The sequence below is a fragment of the Indicator indicator genome, chromosome 2 (assembly GCF_027791375.1).
Source record: "Indicator indicator isolate 239-I01 chromosome 2, UM_Iind_1.1, whole genome shotgun sequence".
In the NCBI taxonomy this organism is placed as follows: Eukaryota; Metazoa; Chordata; class Aves; order Piciformes; family Indicatoridae; genus Indicator; species Indicator indicator.
In genome coordinates this window covers 29,417,996-29,438,416 of record NC_072011.1, presented here as the reverse complement: position 1 = coordinate 29,438,416, position 20,421 = coordinate 29,417,996, and the positions used below count along the sequence as shown (strand labels likewise).

General features: G+C 35.1%; 1 protein-coding gene across 1 annotated transcript in view; it reads right to left on the bottom strand.

Annotated features, from left to right (window-relative positions):
• Positions 1-20,421, bottom strand: part of FAM120B (family with sequence similarity 120B) — a 41,110-nt gene that overhangs the window by 10,234 nt on the left and 10,455 nt on the right. The window contains 2 exon segments of the mRNA XM_054399101.1: positions 11,309-11,401; positions 15,370-15,542. Coding sequence (XP_054255076.1) covers positions 11,309-11,401; positions 15,370-15,542 — 266 coding nt within the window.

The window sequence follows — 20,421 nt, the reverse complement described above, 5'->3', positions numbered from 1 at the left end:
GAAAGCTGCACAACTTTTTTGCAGGACTGTACTAAAACACTCTATGACTCCTTTACCACTTTGCTCTATGGAATTTAGAGGGTTCCAATTCTATTAAAGGGATGAATAGGTTCTATAGTACTTGAAATGTAAGGGCAAGTATTCGAGCATGCCAAATGTCTGTAAACACAAATGAAGACCAGAACCGTACCAAACGGCAATGCCACCTCACTATCATAAGGGGAAAGGTAGAGATGATAATAATTTTATAGTTCTTTACTTGTGCTACTTTACATGTCATCTGTGTCTCAAAGCACTAAATACTGTATGTCATTTAAGAAATGGTTCCTTTAGTAAGATTTTAAACAACATTCTGGGGACATTTTTCATTTAAAAACCCGATTGTATTAATAACTCTTACTTAAGTTGAAGTTTTCTTATACATTTTATTTCTTATATAATCTGTTGCCTTCTTCCTATGGCTGAACTGAATACAGAAGATCTAACTATGGCTAACATTTTGAAATACAAATTTAGAAATACATACCTTTAAAATTACATAAGGTACTCCCCCTCTTCTCCCCACTTCCCCATGCCACCCACCCTCAAAAGAACATAACTGTTTCTGTTACAAAAATGAAACCACAATACTCAGACAGGCTAGCATTTGATAATTTCTATTATTAAAATTAATCAGTTGAACAACAACTAAAAATCAACTAAATTTTATCCAAGCAACAAACAATGACAATTATGACACTTTTAGCAAACTACTTTTCAAACTGTTCGATTATTAGCTGTTGTTGCAGCAGCTTTAAAGTATCACAGTCTTCTTCTGTACTGCTTTCATCACTGGTTTCAGTGGCATCTCTGGAGCACTCACATTGTCCTCAGATTCTTATTACTCTCTGCTAATCCTGGGGAACTGATTGATCTGTTTGCATTAGAAACTGCAGATCAAAATCTGAGTACCTTCCTAGTGTAACAGGTTCTTTTTAGATCCATCTGAACTCAGTCAGTCCCTCAAGCCCACCTATAAGTTAAATAGCCAAATATTTATCCACACGTCCCTCAAGCCCACCTACAACTTAAATGATCAAGTATTTAACCACAGGCAATTTATGCTCAAACAGTTAAGGCAGCAGGTTAAATTCCATCTCAGGAACTGTCATTAAAACAGTAAGGCTTAGCTTTGCCTGGGAAAGGTAAAGCATGTTATGTTTCAAATATATAGAGATGAACTGTCAGCTGATGACAACTTCACTGAAATTAAATTTTCTGTAATGGAAAGTATCACTAAAATAATTTCAACCAAGACACAGAGTTGTTTCTTGAATTCCAGATCTTCTGGCCTTCAGCCATTAAAATTCCCAGGGTAAACTGACAAAAGATGCTAAAACTCCTGTGTACTGGAACTATATGCCCTGTTCTTGAGCAAAGATAATCTAAAGTAGTGCAACAGAAGTAAATTTAAGGAGTGTTATCCTACAGAGATGGGCTGGTGAAACAGTATGTTTACTTGGCATCATCTCAGATTTAAGCAATAGGCTGCTGGGTTCATAGTACACCACCTGCTTTTTTGACCTGTCAAACTGAAGGGAAAGAGAAGCACCAGTATTTTGAAAACATGTCTAAGGTTTATTCTGATAAAAGATTATGTCTTAAATTAAGCTCTTCCTGCTTACAATGTTTGTGCAAAGGAAAATGAGGATTGAAAAGAGATCCTATTAGGGCATCTGCTGCAACAGAAACTAGAAAAACCTGTTTTTAAACACTTCTTAAGAATTCACAGTAAATATTTAGCAGTAAACAATCCAATTGTTTAGTGTTTATATGTTGAGAAAAGTTTATTTACAGAGTTTTATCAGGAGTTCAATGTAAAATGATACCTCTCTGTGAAACAACAGTTATTTACATTAGCCAAAACCTCCAATGAAGTCAACCTAAAAAAATCCCTTCAAACTAGCTTTTACCTTTAAGCACCCTACAAAATAACAGCACAAAAGCACCAGCCTGCAACCAGATAAAAATCTCCTTCAGTTCCAAAAAGACTGGTTCTCATTACTTAATCTTCAAAAACCCCAGAATTTATCAGAGCTTTCAATCATACCTACAACAAAACTCAGCATAAATGACATTTCTGTGTTGACGAATATCACAAGTTAAAAAAATCTAGCCTCTTCTGCTTGTTTGCATAGTTATGCGATGCACAGAACACTACCACCGGCAAAAAAAAAAAAAAAAATTAAAATAACATTAATTTTCTTATTTTAACCACAACTGCTAGACTGATCTAAATGATTACCAAGCTAACAATAATCAATAATATATGTGACATTTACAGAACAGTCACATATATTTTGAGTTACAGTCATCAGGCTAACCATTTGACTGTAGCCCAGCCAGCAGCCACATCCCCTTCTATAAAAGTAAATGGATTCATTAGGATTCTAAGTTTTACTCTCTTAAACACATGCTCATGCTTTGATGACAGATTTATCTTTGAACCTCCTCACCTTATATAGATAATACTGGATTTATTTTGTATCAAAATATATTTTGTTTGGGACTCTGAAAACTCCTATGATCACATTTTTTCCCTCTGTCTCCTTGGGGTTTTTTTGGGTTGTTTGGTTTTGTTTTGGGTTTCTTGTTTGTTTTGGGGTTTTTTTTGTTTGTTTGACTGTTTGGGTTTTGTTTTTTAATTGGTAGCTCTATATACCTTGTAACTATAGTATAAAGTGTGTGCCTGATGAGGGACAAACTGCTGTCAGACTGCTGGTATGTCTGCACCAAAAACTGATGGGCTCTTGTGCACACTCTGTCACTGGCATATCAAATGGCTCGTTTTTTTCCCATGCCTGTAGCAATGTCTCCCTCTCACATGGATGTCTTAATAACATGATCTCACATTAGAACTTCCTCCTGTTGGGCAATTTAGAGTGCCTTCCCCTTCTCCTCACTGGTCTATTTAAAACAACTGGCAGTAACTTATTTCTCTCAGAGACTTCTTTATCTCTGTCAAATGCAGCTGAAATTAACCCACACATTCAAAAGTTATTAGAGGACAGGGGAAAAAAAATAAAACATACAAAAGGCCATTTCACTCTGTGAGTTCCAATAACTTTCTGTTGTAAGCCTTTGAAGATCAAACTTCTGCCACTACTTTGACACTGATTATATATTTCTGCATTCTGCTCTACACTGCCTAGTTCCTTTACCAGCATCTTTAAAACGAGGGGTGTCATTTGCCACTACCTGCATCTTTACCAGTCGTGAGATGAAGTCCTTATCCACACCTTACTACAGACCTTTCCTTTTGTTTAATCAGAGGACTGGTCCATGGAATAACATTTCAAATGTAAAAATTCTGCCACCTTGGCTACCTATGCTAATGCACTGTGTCCTTTCACAGTTGCAGACTATCCTGGCAAATGATAGCCTGTCAGGCATGCATCTGCCCAGTGTGCTGCTGTCTGCTGGCCTATCTTGTGGACGTTTCTCACAGCATACCATGGAACAGTCGCTGTGGATTGACACCACTGACTACAAAGAAATTTTGATAGGTGGGAGGTCACTGCTAAAACTGTCAAAACTTAATTAGACAAGCGTAAAAATTACTTTATTTGTTTTGTTATGTTTTTTCTCAGCAGAGTAGATGTTCAAGATCTATTTAATTATCCTAATGTAAGGCCACCCCCTCTCTTAACCTTTTTTACTATACACTTTTTAAGGGCAGAAATAACAACAGAAATACCAGTGAACTTCAGCAGAATTAGGTTGGGTAAAATTTAGTACATCTGAAGCTCTGCAGCTTCCAGAAACATGATGATGACTCAGTAATGTCATGTCTAGTATATAAGTTCTCCAAATAAAATTGTCATTGAAACAAGGTGGTTAGTATAGATTTTGTTGTTCTTCTTTAATCAGAGGGTTTCTTCGTATTGCAAAGCAGCTGCACAGTAAGACTGCTGATAGTACAGTTCACTTTTTGAAGTGACCTGGTTCAAGGTAAATAATTAGGGCTAAGGAATTTTGCAGGTGTATAGTCCACAGGTTGATGAAGAAAGGAACTTATCTGCTTCTATTTCATGACAATCCCAAAATCCAAGACAAATCAAAACAGGAATTAACACAGCAATAGCTCAGATGACCTATGAAAGGAACAGCCACCCTGCAACTTGTGATCAGGTGTGTTCAAGATACCATAAACAGCTTGAAAGTTGCTATGTTCTAGCACAAAAACATGAACCCTATGACATAGTTTAGATGAACATATACAGTGAAATTAGAGTTTGGTGCATATAGCTGTTGCATAAAGATGGTCTTCTGAGCTATTCAAGACCTGACAAGTGAAGGTTTTAAAGGAAATAACATTATTTACATGTAACATTCTACATCCTTTGTGCCAGCACTGCATCATAGCAAATTGAATACAAGTTTGGAGGAAGCTTATGTGAGAGTAACTTGGCCATTTTTAAAGGTGTATTTAGCAGGAAGAAGAATGCTGTTTAAAAGAAAATGCATGCTCTTGTAATATATTAAACTTTGGGATCTCAGCACTTCAGCCAGCATTGGACTCTGCAGTTTTGCTGTTGAAATAAACATTCACTGACATTCCAAGCCTCAGGAACTGATCCATAGCTATTTTGAAACAAAAAGTGTATTGGCATAGCTCTGCTTTTATTAAATTCAGCAGCAAAGCTCTCATTGACTTTAGTAGGAATTTAATAGAACTTTGGTCCTAGCATAGAAATATGTTCTGCCAACGTGTATTTCTGTATCCTACATACAAGAAGTAACTAGAAAACTACTGCTAAGTAGGAAACAATAGTTAGGTATGTTTTAACTGCTAAAACAAATACATAATTTTAGATAGGGCAAGGAACTGAATCTCCCTGATATTAAATCTATCAGGGGAATATATAGGAGCCTAGATGAATGCAACATATCTTTTTAGTTAATGTGTATATGCTTCCTACTAGTCCTGGTGTGACACTAGACACACTGATCAGATTTCTAAACAATAAAATAAATCTTTGCATGAATCACTGATTTTGTTTGGAGGTAACACGCAACTACTTTTACACACCTGGTGTTTATTGTCCCTGTGTGTTGTTTCCTCATTTATAACATTGTGATAGGTTTGTCTTTACAAGGGACATTGCCTTGAAGTTCTAAGATATAATGTTATATGTTGTATGTACGTTTAGCACTCTTCCCTTAACACAGCTCCATTTCTTTATAAAAAGCTTCTTTAACAACATCTCAGTGAATGTCAAATGAAACAATCCCAAAATAAAAGTGAAGGAAAAGAGAGTATGTGTGACATTAACACCAACATTAAGAATATATTTAAAAACCCTTGCATTTGGCTAAAGAGTTCTCACAAATATGAACTAAAACATGAGGAAGAACTAAACCGTTTTACCAAAATCATAGAAAAACCAGAAGATGGGAAGTGGACACTGCCCTGACTTTTAACCCCTGGGCAAAGATAATGTCAATCAAGGATACACTTGAAGAGAAAGGAAACAAAATGGTTCTTGGTTAGCTTGACTGTTTCTAGTATCTTCAAGGTGAACATTTCTATTACAGTAATTTTCAAATTTGCAGTACATCCTACACTGTAGCCATATGCCTAAAGGCTTGCTTTATCTTGCTTCTCCATCCACCTATAAATGACTCATTAGGTTAAGAAAACATTTTTTCTTCTCCTAAGTTACACATAGCTATCTACTTCTCCACAGAAAGCCCAGACAGATTTGCAGCGTGCGCTCCTCAGGCATGGCAGAGGCACGCAGGCAGGTGCAGGCAGCTCTGAGCAGATGACAGGCAGGTGCCACTGCTTCCTTGATGGCATGCTCCCTTCCCTCCCTAGCTCCAGCCTCTGCATGTCACCTGCCCTGTGGGAACACAGGTCAGCCCTGAAAGGCAATAGCGAACAACCCCACCTACACCATACAAACACCACCTCCAACCCTCATGTACTGGTAGTTCCTTCCAAAATACCATATGAAAGGCAGTGAAAAGTATTTACCACATTAGTAAATGTACACTTTGATCAACATAAGCTTGGCAAGAACATGGCAATTGATACCAGAAATTATTATTTTCCTGGTCTGTAATAAGTTATCTCTTTTTCAAAGCTGTCAGTTTGCTTAATATTTTGGGAGAGGTTTATTACCCTCACTACCAATAACTACATTTCACTTTCTGCAGTTTTTGAGCATGGATTAAAAATTAACAGTAATTTTGTTATCTTAAATTCCACAGTGTCTTTTACCTTAAACATAATGAAAAATTCTTTATTGCTTAAAAGCAATTTATAACTGAAACATTGCTTCTATTTCCTTTCTGTTGAAACCCTGCTAATGAACCATGGCAGTAAAGCGGAAAATTCATAGATAAGCAGAGCAAACTCATATGGAGAAAAACACAATATTATCTTCATAGGATCATAGGGTGTTAGGGGTTGGAAGGGACCTTTGAAGATCATCAAGTCCACCCCCCCTGCCAGAGCAGGACCGTAGAATCTAGCACAGGTCACACAGGAAAGGGATATTCCATGAAAAGGAATATAAATCCTCTAGTTTAAGGCCCTTGCTCAAAATCCTACCGAAGATTTTCTGTAGGCAAACTGCATCAAACTAAATGAATGCATTTTTTTTTCAGAGGGTAGAAAAGCTCATCTAGTCATGCTGGGGTTTGTATTTGTGCCAGTGACACATAACAGAATTCACAGTTATGTGAATTCTGATACTTGAGCTTATGTCAAATTTAAAAACTGTTCAGGGAAACAGGCTCAAATCATACTAATAAACATACCCAGTTTGGTAAAGAAGCAAATGGAAGAGAGTGGGACAGAACAGCAATATTGCCTGGAAGTTGAATATGTCAGCTTATGAAAGATTTTTTATATGTTTATGAACCAACAGGAGCAAAGAAAGGTAGAGTCAGTTGTCCATGCAACAGGACCAAGAAAACTCTTGAATTTCTTGAGAACTTCAAATGATTATTATTAAAAGAGCAACAGATTGAGTGATGGGAACTTCAAAACATAATGTAAACAGTTACTAACTTCAGGTCCTGAGATGTAATTGTATTTGCAGTAATGAATGGAAGAGTCATATCTACCACTTCAAAGTCATTGGAGAAAATAAATAGGTTCTGCAGTACTGAACTAGGCATGCAGATTTGGGAGGCCAAAACACAGTTTTCAAGAGAATAGTAAATTATGGAAGTCTGAATACATTCAGTCTTAGTATAAAAATTTAATATAAGCAGGCTCATTTGATGTAACTTTCTCTTGATTACGTGAACTTTTAAAAATGTTTTAAACCAAAATTAATTTAGCGCCTGGAAGACTTGAACTGTTTCTATTTGGACAATTTTAAATTACCTTGAGGAAATTAGAAGTATTTCTGAGAATGAACTAGGACTGAAACAATCTCAACTTTCAACCACATCCCATACTGCTGACTTTTGCTTCAGATTAGCTCAGAACTGGAGAAAACATAAAGATTGCAGATGAGAAAACTGGCTGAGAAGCAATGCCAAGATAAGTAAACTACCTCAAATCCCTACCATTCTCTATCCCCTGTCAGTTACAATTTCACCTATAGTTTAAAAACCACATTTGACAGATGCAAATTTTGTGGGAATATAAAGCTCCAATTCAGTAAAGCATTTGGGAATGAACTCAAATTCCACTTTAATCAATACTAACATACCTCACAGAAGCAAGTCATGAGTATGTAAAAGAGTTTTATCTTTGAGACTGTTACAATATTCTTACTTACATTTCATGTCTTCTTCAATCCAATTAGATTTCAATCAACTGTTTATTAGGAAATAGTCACACAAGCACAACAGGCATACTGGGGGAGAGGGGATTTTTGTTTGGAGTCTGTCTGAAAAGCATCAAATCTACGGGTGTTGACAAATGTAGCTTGGCTTGCCAAACAGGTCAAAAGACTGAAACTTTGGAATGTTCAGAATCTGGTGATTATTTATGCTTTTCTGTCTGCATGGCTGGAAGAAAGAAGACTGAGTTTAAAAACAGTGAACAGATTTAGCAACTTCTTTTTGAAATTTGTGGGACTCTAATCAAGATACCTACTCACTAATTTAAAACTTTTTTTTTAATGTATCTGGCCAAGTACCATTCATGTAAACATTCAGAGAAAAATGTCTTGTGTAATATTGGTCTAATACTATTACCAAGCTAATTCTGCTTCCATGACACTGTACAATGGGAAATATTCAAAGGGTCCATATAACTACAATTCTTGCTAAAACTACTTCTGCCTGTCTGAATCAGTAAACTAGTCTGCTGAGTGTTTGTTTTTTAATTATTATTATTATTATTCCAAAAGCTAACTAAGTAATACTTAATATGTACTTTGTGAAAGTTCATTTGCAGTCAAATTGCAAAGACTGTGTGGAGCTTATAATTTCATGACTGTGCTCATTACGTATGAGTAATATAGTTAAAATAACTGAAATAACTTAAAACAAAAAAAAAGAAGAAATATACTTTAGCGCTTGACTTTCTTATATTTCGTAGACAGCCAAACTGTTCCTTTTGCAAGAGAAAGAAAAGATGAAATTACTCCAAAGTAGATATTCAGGAAATCACAGGATCACAGTATGTTAGGGGTTGGAAGGGACCTTCAGAAATCATTGAGTCTAAACCCTCTGCCAGAGGAGGACCATAGAATCTAGCACAGGTCACACAGGAATGCATCCAGATGGGTCTTTGAAGTCTCTAGAGAAGGAGACTCCACAACCTCTCTGGGCAGCCTGTTTCAGTGCTCTGTGACCCTCACAGTGAAGAAGTTCCTCCTCATGTTGAGGTAGAACCTCCTGTGCTGTAGTTTATATACATTGCCCTTAGTCCTATCACAAGGTGCAATGGAGAAGAGCCTGACCCCTCCCTCTTGACACCCATCCCTCAGCTATTTATAAACATTTATCAAATCCCCTTTCAGTCTTCTCCAGACTGAACAGCCCCAGGGCTCTCAGCCTCTCCTCATAGGGCACATGCTCCAGTCCCTTAATCATTGTGGTAGCTCTCCATTGGACTCTCTCCAGCAGATCCCTGTCCCTCTTGAACTGGGAGCCCAAAATAGGATGCACTATTGCAGGTGAGGTCTCACCAGGGCAGAGTAGAGGGGGAGGAGAACCTCCCTTGATCTGCTGGACCCACTCTTCCTAACGCATAAAATACTGAATATTTTATGGTAAAGCTATGAAGAGCTTGCAGATGCCATAAATTCCAGCAGTGATGTGTATGTCCACTCATACATCTGCTACTAACTTTAAGTTCATGTTTTCTGATCTACATTTCACTTTTAAAAGCAGTTAACAGGCCCCAAATTGAATTTATCTTTTTATTTATCATTTATAACTTTCTTTTTAAGCATTTATCATTTATAATTTTCTTTTTAAGCAATTTATAATTTATAATTTTCCTTTTAAGCAATTTTTCCTCATTTCATTTTTGGCCACAACATTCAGAAAATATGTGATTCACTATTTTACATCTCCAATATAAGTTCTTCATATATTCACGTATTTATAGAGATATCTCAGAAAAAACGCATTTGTGTTTATAAGCCATTATGGCCTTGTCCCTTTGGGCAGTATTTTACAGGCATTACATAGCACTTGTAAACAACCAGGGCCAGCACATTATAAGATATAAGACTGCAAGCATGACTGCTGGTGCCTTTTTTTCTCTACAATGGCCTCAAAGCTAGACTGATGGCTCTCTGGGCTTTTTGCCAAAACCACACACCAGATTAAAGCAGAAAGAGGGAAACAGGCAACCTGGAGTACAAAATTTAATCCTGACCTTATGTATAAACTCTATGGGAGGTTTGGACAAATCAGAATGTTATTCTAGCATATAAGGGGAGGCACGAGGAAACTAGGAAAAAACCCCAAACTTATGAGTAAAAGAATGTATAAAATCTTTTCTCTAGTGTGTGTACATTTTTGGTATTTTGAAACCATCGATCTTGAAAAATAATCAAATCTTCAGGTATAAAGTTAAAATATGGATAGCATATCAGAAAGCAAATTCCAAAGTGAAGGCTGAGAAGTTCTCTTCATCCTATCAGATAAACAGGCTTTATTTACATTTTCTCTCATACTTCACTGGAAATTTTCTTCTGCTAAAACATATTTGTGGACTCCTTGGCTGAAACAGCAATTTTTTAAATCAAATCAGTGCTCTTCACAGAACTGTCTAGAAGAAGTAAACATTTTTTCTACGTTTCAAGTAATAATATAGTATTACATACAAAAGAGAAAGTGAGCAAACATTTTCATAAAATTTTGCAGATGCTGCCTAAATTTAATATAACTTCCTTGAAAGCTCTGTTATTGATTCTAGGAAACACATTTAACTTCTCAGTGGAGAATAAAAAGTATGGCAAACAGACTAAACTCCATTCTTCTGTTTTCATATTGTAAAGCTTCATACTACTGTAATTAATTGCACTTAGATCCTTTGATTTTAAGCACTAGCTAAGAAAATTAAGCTGTTAAATACCTATTGATACTCTATTTTCTACCTATTAAAAGTACAGCATAACTCAATTTTGTAAAACTACTAAATAAACACAGTAATGAGGAAAAGCACTTTAAGCTGTTCTGAGATGGAATCTTGAAAATGAGATGCCTGAATCACAATGCTTTAAAAGCTTGCTTTATTGATCATTATTTTTAGATTATTTATATAAGATATTCTATTAGTACCTCTAAGTGCACCTATAAAAAAATTGTTTCAACAATTTCTTCTTATGCTTGGCTTCCCTTAGGCTTTTACTGAGCAAATGCCACAACAGGCTTGATAAAATAACAATACTCTCAATGTGAAGTGTAACACTACGTGCAATAACATTTTTGACAGAAATAAATTCTGTTTTCACTGTTTTCCATTTTGCCTTTATCTCATTGCTTCCTGTTTGTTACATAGATCTAACACCTGACCAGTTGCAGAACAAACGTGATGAATTTTGAAAAAAATTATAGGAAGCTGGACTTTATGTGTTATAATGAATCAAATAATTAAAGTGGTATCACACTGGCGTTGGTATTTTTGGTCCCTGCACACTAGAAGCAGTAACAGGAGTGGCTGGTTTACCACTCTAACATGGACTGTTCAAAGTAACAGAGAATTTATTTGAAACGTAAACAAGATATTCAGAATGAAGCTACGCTAAGGTTCTAACAATTTCTAACCTTTCTCTCCTTACTTTTAAGCAAACTCACAAGTTACCATGAACATTTTACATTACTCAGTTGTAATTGCTCATACCTGCAAACTTGCCAGTTGAGCAGCAGACTTCCCTTTGAGGCAAAGAATGAGTGCCACAAATGCATTTAAGTCCTCCAGAGAGAGGGTACTGACCTAAAACAGATGCACAAATATACACATTATCTGAAGGCTTTGAAGAAGAACTTTCTGAAAATGGATGCCTATTGATCAAACACATCAGACTTAAATCAGTGGCCCTATAAAGTTATGATCACTGTGAATGGTCTAGGAAAAGACACTTAAAGAGAGGAAAACACTTTCACAACTTCAATGAAGTTGCATACCCCAATATCTGTGTATAGGGTATATACACATTTATACACCCGACAAAATGCCCACCCTTAAATGTGTTCCCTTCTCCCATCCATTGGAGTTTCTTAACAGGAAATTTCTTCATCTCAGTAACAATAAGCATAGTAAAAAACATGAGATTAAACAAGCAAACAAAAAACAACAACAAAAAACCCCCCAAACTCCTCAATGAGACACAGATTTGATGATCATTAGGATTTCTTTTAAATGCTTATATGGTTATCTTTTGGAAACTTTAAAATAATCTAAAATATTTCTTTTGCCTATTTCAGCTAAATTTCAGGATTTAACAAAACATATTTGGATTTTTTTTTTAAGGCTACATATTAAAGTGGGAACTCAAAACTATAAGAAAACTAAACCTAAAATGTTCAAGGCAGGAAACATAAAGAAAAATTCTAAATTCATGTAGTAGTTCACTCTAACACTTCTATCAAAAAAACTGTTTTGAAAAAAGTATTCTCAGATTCTATACAGGCACATGATCAGCTCAGGAGAAAGACAGCACCTCTAAGTCATTTGAGTTGATTCCCTAAGAGTCCATTGTAAGATTATATATGTGCACCAAGACCAAATATCTCTTGCAAATGTTAAAGCATAAAGAGGTCTCTAAGCGAGATTCATAAAGAACTACAATTCTTTATCAACTGGAACTTGAGGGAAGGTTTCTCTTGCAAGGTGTGGAAATGTGCATTATGGAATTCTGATACAGTCAAAAGGCTGCCTAAAACCCTGCACTGCCTATTTATTTAACAGCTTAGTATGTGGGGGCATTTCAGTCTGTTAAGAGTTTCTATCAAGGCTATTGGAAAAAAATAACAAAATATTTATGTAAACCAACAGGAAAAAAACCCCACAAACATACACCAAGAAGCTGTCTATAATTACTTCACTCATTTATTTGCATAGGAAGAGTAACATGTTTTCTTCCTCAAGATAAAAATTATTCAACTGCTAATGAGATTTTTTTTCCCCCTTATCACATCTTGCTTCTTGTCCCACTGTAAAATACTTTCCCTTCTGCGATGCTGTTAAAACCTGCACAAGAAAAACCTGCACAAGAATGTAAGGGCTATTAGAAAAGTTTTAGGCTTTCACAATGCTCCTTGGAATTCATTAAGTCAGCCTTGCAGCTAAGATCTGATAATGGCCCTACTTTACCCTTTATTTCAAGTCAGGTGTCACCTTTGCATAGACAGCAACAAGAGAATTCTACTAAACCTGCACATTTTATAACTGCAGTAACAGAAAAAGTGATCAATTCTTAATAATTGTGCCATTTTTTCCTAAAAAAAAAAAAAAAAAAAAAAAAAAAAAAAAAAAAGCCAGAGATCACTTGCAAGTACAACAGCAAGGAAATGCCCCAAAAAGAGCAGATGAGCCAAAACACTTACAAATATCAAAACACTTCTTTAGAGAAATATTCTATTCAGTAACTGAACTTGGCAAGTTATTACACTTTCGCTGTCAGACTCCTTCCAAAATGCTAAGAGCTTGGAAAAAAAATTTTCCCCCATCTTTGGAGGCTCCATAGTTTGACATTTGAACATATGCACTCCTTTCTGCAACTTTAAAATCAGACTTAATATTTTACAATTTTTCTCACAAATTTTGTTCTTAATTTGGATATTTGAAAAACTTACTCTTCAAATTGACATTTTATTTACATAGTTAAGATTTTCTTATTGGAAATTTTTTTCTTCCTTTAAAAATATGCAGCTGAAATTTCTATTAAGTACTTGTGTGTACATTTTGAGAAAGCCAGACTAGCTGGTCAGTATGCTGGTTCCTGCACAAGCCTAAATTTTAGGTTAGATTAAATGATAAGTAATGAAGCCTTAAAGAAGTTACTTTTCCCTCGTGAGCTGAAGTAAATGATGTTAGCCCTCTTTGAGGCAACCTGCAATTACTCTACTTAAATCACCTCTGGGTTAACAATCCATCCTCTCTCTCTAATACAAATACAAGACTGAAGTGCAAAGTAAAGAACTAGGCCACAGCTAGACAAGGATTGTTTTCGCAGCAATAAAACAAATGGAAGCAGTATGGCCAGCTCAAAGCATGACTGCTGACACTCTTGCTCTCAGGTTTTCCTCTCAAACACCCCAAGAAAACAAATGGACAGTATCAGACAAGGTTTAAAATAACTCACCAATGAAAAAACATTTTCATCCAAACCAATTCCCTAGTCTCATTCACAGGGTATATTTTAGCAGTGCAACTCAAAGGACAGAAGAAAATTAGGAAAATTGGAGAGGTGTTGAGAAATCGGCACTGCCATGAAAAACCTTCCATTAAACTAAACCCTTTGCATGATCTCTCTGCTATTTTTCTTGTCAAAAACATGACTTTGCAAAACAGTTTTCATCCTTTTTTAAACACTGGATAAGAAACTTTGAAACCCACATCCCTAATGAGCACTTTTTTCCCCATTTTATTAATATGCTGTGATCAAGGCTCAATAAATCCACATTTCTGGGTTCTGGGCAACCTGATCATGTTGAGGATGCCCCTGCTTACTGCAGAGGGGATTGGACTAGATGACTTTTGGAGGCCCCTTCCAATCCAAACCATTCTATGATCCTATGATCCTGTAGGTCTTCTGTTCTTCTTAATCACACTAATGAAACCCTTCCCAAATAATTTAGCAATTATGCTATGAATAAGTATACAGGATAGCACAACAAATGAAACTATGAAAACAGATAAATAAATGAAATTGATTTCATACCCAAATGTGAAGTATTTTAAAAGCTAAGTACACATATCCTGTTGAATTGAAACCACAAAGCATAAAATTATGTTTAACGAGTTTCATCCTCAAAAAAGTTTCCATTTATATTCCGCTCTACAAAAATTAAACAAAAAAAGAGCTATGTGGACCATTTGTATAATTCCCATATATACTTTCTCAATGCATTTTCTAAGTTTGAGCAGACATGTATGAAATAAAAAGGTAATGTCAAGGAGAATTTGTTTTTGTGTATTTTTGTGTTATTGAGGAATGTAAAGTCTGAAAAAGCAAATGACAAAATGCAGTTCAGTGTAAGCAAAAGTGCAAGAGAACTTATCAGATTAGATAAAGGCATTATAATTTTCTCATCCTCAGAGAGGAAAATCTACCTGGGAGATCAGAATTTGAAGGGTGGCAAGGGCAAACAATGTATTAAATACCTAAGAGAAACGTAAATAATTAATAATTAATCTTGTGTTCCTTTTAATTATAATTAAGGTAGTCTACAGGCTGCCAAATATTTGGAATTAGAAATGCTACTTAATGATCCGTTATTACTAAGATTTTAATGAGAAGAGCCATATCCTTAGTTCTGGCTTGAAACTGATTGACAGTGTGGTATGAAAAACTAGGGAGAGCTGACTAAATACTTATATTGTCTCTTGAACATCCTGCAGAGTCACCTGAAAGAATGTCTTCTTTTGATGACACAAGGGAAACAGAAAAAGAGAAGCTTCAAGTAGCAAAGGTCCCAAAATCTCTCAGTTTATACTCTGTTAAACTGCCCAAGGGGTTTTGTCATGAGCATGTGAGTTATGACCAACTATTTAAAAAACCTGAAGTGCTTTTTGAACAAGATGACACATGTAAAACGGAGTAACTAAAAACACTGTAATACAGCACCATTATATTTGATAACTATGCCTACAGTAAAGATTAAGAGAAAAATTCAACAAGGAAGTTTATTAGTTAATCATATCTGTCTATCAGAAGAAAAAGGAACCGTCCCAGTTACCTGCATCATAAGATAGGCCAGCAAGCAGCAGAATGCGGCAACAGGTGATTCGAGAGCTTGGAGCTCTTCCATCCTGTCCTGAAGATGAAAGCATGCCAGAAATGTACCATACCGTTGCTTTTCCACATCAGGTCCTTTGGCAAACCACAGAGTTTTCAAATTAGGAGTTCCACCTACAAAAGTAATACATTATTTTATCTTGGCAGCAACAAAATAAAACATGTCTACCCTATTACAATCTGAAAGGAAACAACTGATCTGTGCTTGGCACTTGCAAGGACCACGGAGTTGAAAATAAATGTATTTCACAGAACTTGGCATTTGAAAAAAAAATTTAAGGCTTGTTATTTAAACAAATTGTACTGAATGAAGGCACATATAAGCAGAGTGGACTGAATTAAATTGTTACAATATAGAAAACTGAGAAAGCAGGCTTTTACTTTTTGCAAGAAGAAAGTTTGCTTACAAGTACGTCCTTTCCCTTAGGGATCCACAGCATTAAATAAGGTTAGCTTCATTATAAAATAGTGATTCAGCAGAAAACAACCATACCTGTTTCTTCTCTCTCTCTCCTAGAGCTAGAATATTGGGGGTCCTTGAAGGATCCTCACATTGCTCCCTCACAACCACCCATTTTAAGGAATAAACCAGTCACCTATGCCATTTTCTGGCCAACACATTCTCCACAAAACACTGTGCTAGTATGACTCCTCTGCAATAGGTTCTAGTCTGGGATGAAACCCCAAAGATATCTAGTATTTTGCATTCTCCAGGCTACTGTATAACACACTGTTGTAAACACACACAAAATAACTGTCATCAGTTAGGTATAATGTCTCTTTCCAGGATTTCTATAGTATCATTCACCCTGGTCTCCAAATCCTTAATGTTGCCATCTCCCTACTTGTGACATGTGTGAACTAATGTAAAATTTGTTCCACACTTAAATTCCATTTAATCTACTATCAAAATAAATGCAAACTAATGCACATGAAATAACAGAACAGCTAACTGGTTATGCCTAAGAATCCCAATTAAAGACAGAATTGTCCCATAAAGTTCTCCTGCTTTTCTAGTTAAATAAAATGAGGTGTGAATTTTAAATGTGGACTAATTAAGCTACATTTGGTAACACCTTTTCCTTTTTTGTGTGACATGTAGCAGCTGCAGTCCAGTTAGGAACACTTGGTGATAATAAATTGTTAAAGTGACAAGGTGCTGAAATCTACATAGACAATGTTTATTTAGCCAAGAAAGCCCATTAACCAAATGGTACTAATTCTTTGGAGAGGGGGATACTAGAAGCTAGTAATTTCTTTCTAAATCTCCCCAATGGATGTTTCTTGTACTATTTTTAAGACTAACTCTCCCATCCAAAGTTTTAATCATGTAATGAACTACCTTCATAAAACGTGTAGATTTCTAAGCTTATTTTGTAAGGAAATATATATATTAAGAAAATACACCGGTTGATTGACTGGAGTTAGAAATGCAGATCAGTGATTACACAAATAGTGGCAGTGAGTGGACAGTACAGACAGTAAGACTCAGATTGCTGGTTTCTATACAGGCACTTGCTGCCTTAAAAAAAACCAACCAAACAAACCACCAAAAAACCAAACCAAAACCAAACCCCAAACAACTGCAGAAACTGACTTCTAGGAAGAAAAGCAAAAATACTATGCATAAAACCTAAACAAAGCCAACTTTTCCTACCAAAGCTAAGCATCTTGAACGTGTGAGACAGTTGGATAAACTCACACAGTTTTGATGGTTTCTAATTTCCAGAAGGTTCCAAAACAGCTGCCTATGAAGAGATATGCCAAGAATCAGTTAAAGTACTCTTTCCATCTATACAGTTGTTTTGTACTGTTTTTTTTTTTCTAAATTAATTGTATCCAGAGGTATATCTAATAATAGAAATCTTGCTTTCTGCAGAGTAAATACATGAACTTCATTAATAATCAAGATTACATATCTATATTGAGAAAGCTCCACAAAAAATTCAAGACATTTCTTCCATAAACAGTTTCTTACACTTCGAGAAACAACATCTACTTTTGCCTGGGAAAAAGAGGTACTGATGAATTATGAATGATTTACTCTGGGAAAGAAAACTTCACGCTACCTCCTTTCGGAACATACCAACCAAAAGTGTTATTTTCCTTAAAGGATCTTTTCTACAAGTAATTAAATTCCACGTAATACTCAAGAGAAATCCATTATATTAACCCTTAAATGCAAAATAAGTAAAACAAAGAAACAAACACACTGAAGCTTAATGACTCTCCCATCATGCTTACAGTCAACAAGAGGCTTAAGATTCATATATAGTAGACCCTCCAAACTATTCTCTGCTTTAATTATATCCTCACTACATATTTTATGTCAATTAAAAACCTCTGCTCTAATTACATACTATGTACTTAACGTCAATTAAAAAAACAGTCCTTAAAGAAATTTATTCAAAAAGGGAAGAGAATTATTTTACTTTTTGGACACATATAAGTATTTATTATTCTTAAAAAAAAAAATCCCAAACGGAGCAATAAAAAAAACCCAGAACAAAATACACACACACATAAATATATATAAAATTTATATGTCTTTACTGTGAGGATGAGTCAAGAGAAATTTGTCTATCTTACTGGGGTTTATAGGAACCACGAGTTCCTATGAACAACAAAGAGATACACTCAAACACTGCACATGCTTATGGTTGTTCACAACATGCACAAAACTGTGTGAAAAATGAATTCAGTACTAAGCAAACTGTAGTCCTTGGAAACTCCAAGAAGAGCTTCACAAAGACCTCCATAGAGGTCAAGAAATACTACCTATCTGAACACAAAAATGGACAACTGACAACTTAAGAGAAAAAATATTGGCTAAATTATTTTGTTCCTTTATCCTTTTCATGCACACATTTAAAAACATTGTCATATAGAAAGCATCATGATAAACAAGAGCATTTCATGGGAATACATACATATTTATTTAAATTTGTTTCAACTTCAATAACTGATTTATGAATATGTGATGCATTAAAAACTTCTGGAATGCATTAATACTATGATATCATATGTAAATACTAACCAGTAACTTTAAAAAACTATACTTGCTAGGAATACTCAGCATTAACATGTCAACAACTGTGGCAAACTTTAAGAATGCCATAAATCCAAATGCTAATTAAATCTGACCATTAATGGAGCATTTCAGAGACAGCACTTGGAACATAAATGTATTCATTACATATTCCTGTAAGATATAATGATTAGAATATTGAAAGTACATCAAAACTCCATTGTATGAAGCCACAATATCCTAAAGGTTTTCAGAAATAAAATGAAAAGCAGGATCCTTACAATTCCAGTAAAGACTTTAAAAATTCCTCTGTTCCATATAATCTGCATACATATCAAATACAGCCAATGCTTTCACATGATATGATGCTATCAATATTTTCTTGGATCACAGCTATTCTAACAAAATTAATTTATGAGAGAGTGCTGCTCTGTCAACATGTGGGAATCATCATGAACACATTCATTCAGCAGAAAGGAAACATTTCAGAAGGCAGAAACAGAGAATGAAAGTGCAAATGCTAATTCAGAAGACAGCATAAAAAATGCATATACATAATACACACGATATTTTAAATGTACTTTAAACTATCATCTTAAAGCCTTTAGGATTCAGTATTTAATTTCAAAAGAAAAAAAAAGCCCTAACATTCAATCTATCACCTGCAAGACAGTTCTGCAGTTTTATGTACACACAAAATATCAGTAAAGATGAATACAAAATTTAAAATATTGATAGTTATTCTCATTAGAGTTCAAAGTTCATACAAGGTATTCTTTCTTCAGCCTTTTTCATTTAAATCAAATTCAGTAGAGTCAGAATTTCCCATATATTCTCAGTACACTTCTAAAGTAGTTGTGATTATGAGGTTATAATGTTTTCCAAATAAGATAAAGCAAAGAACCCTTCCAGATTAACTACATCTGTGATTATTTCAAATAGTTTCTGGTAAGATTTTTTTGTCTTTTTCAGTAACCCGATCTTGATTGACAGCTTTGTACTCTAATTTCCTATAACTTCTTTAAATTTAGCTCTAAATATGATCCCTGTCTGAAAAATGTGATGCACTGTTGAGAACCTTATTTGGTGAATTACAAAGCCATGCTGTGGAAAATAAAGGATGCATGAGTGAATGTAAGGCATACAAATATGGACTGCAAAAAATTTAGAAAAACATTTGTTCACTGAAGGAATGACAACAGAGCACTAAAAATAAACACTGTAAGTCCTCCTCCCCCCTCTTAATAGTCTGCTTGAACAGCCTTTCATTACTGAATTAGTGAAGATTATGGCTGAGAAGCTGCTCTTTTTACAAACCAACAAATACAGTGGTTTTGAATCCTGCTTATTGTCATCATAGATGTAGGTTCTATATGTAGCATGTTTGCAGAGCAGTAGAACCAGAGTACATGAGATTAAGCAGATTCCTCTCCAGAAAGGAAGATACTACATTGTTTGGGAAGGAAAATTTCACAATAAATACAGTATACTTGCCATGCAAATTGAAATGTAACTGCATAGGTTATTCTGTTGAGTTTTGTTTGCTTGTTTTACAAATGCACATTCCCAGAACACTGTATGCTGAAACAAAACAGTTGTGCAGCACAGATCAACTTTTACTCTGCATATTTATATCCATTTTGGAAAATTACAGAGCAATTTCATGCTATCATTAAGTCAATTAGATAATCACTCTCCTAATATTGTATAAGGGATACTGGGCAGTGAAACTAATGTATATCAAATGAAGCCTTGTTTGTAATTTGTCTATATAAAACTCCAATCTTTCCAAACAGTTCCTTTCAAAAGAATTTTGAGAAGGCTGATATAAAACAAGCAGCTGTTTTCCCTTCATGCTTGAATTTGAATACTCTCAATATGAAGACAAAAGTACAACCTTAGGCTACCTTAAAAGAAAATTTACCATAACCTGTAAAATTAAAAACAAGTAGCCTCCCTGACAGA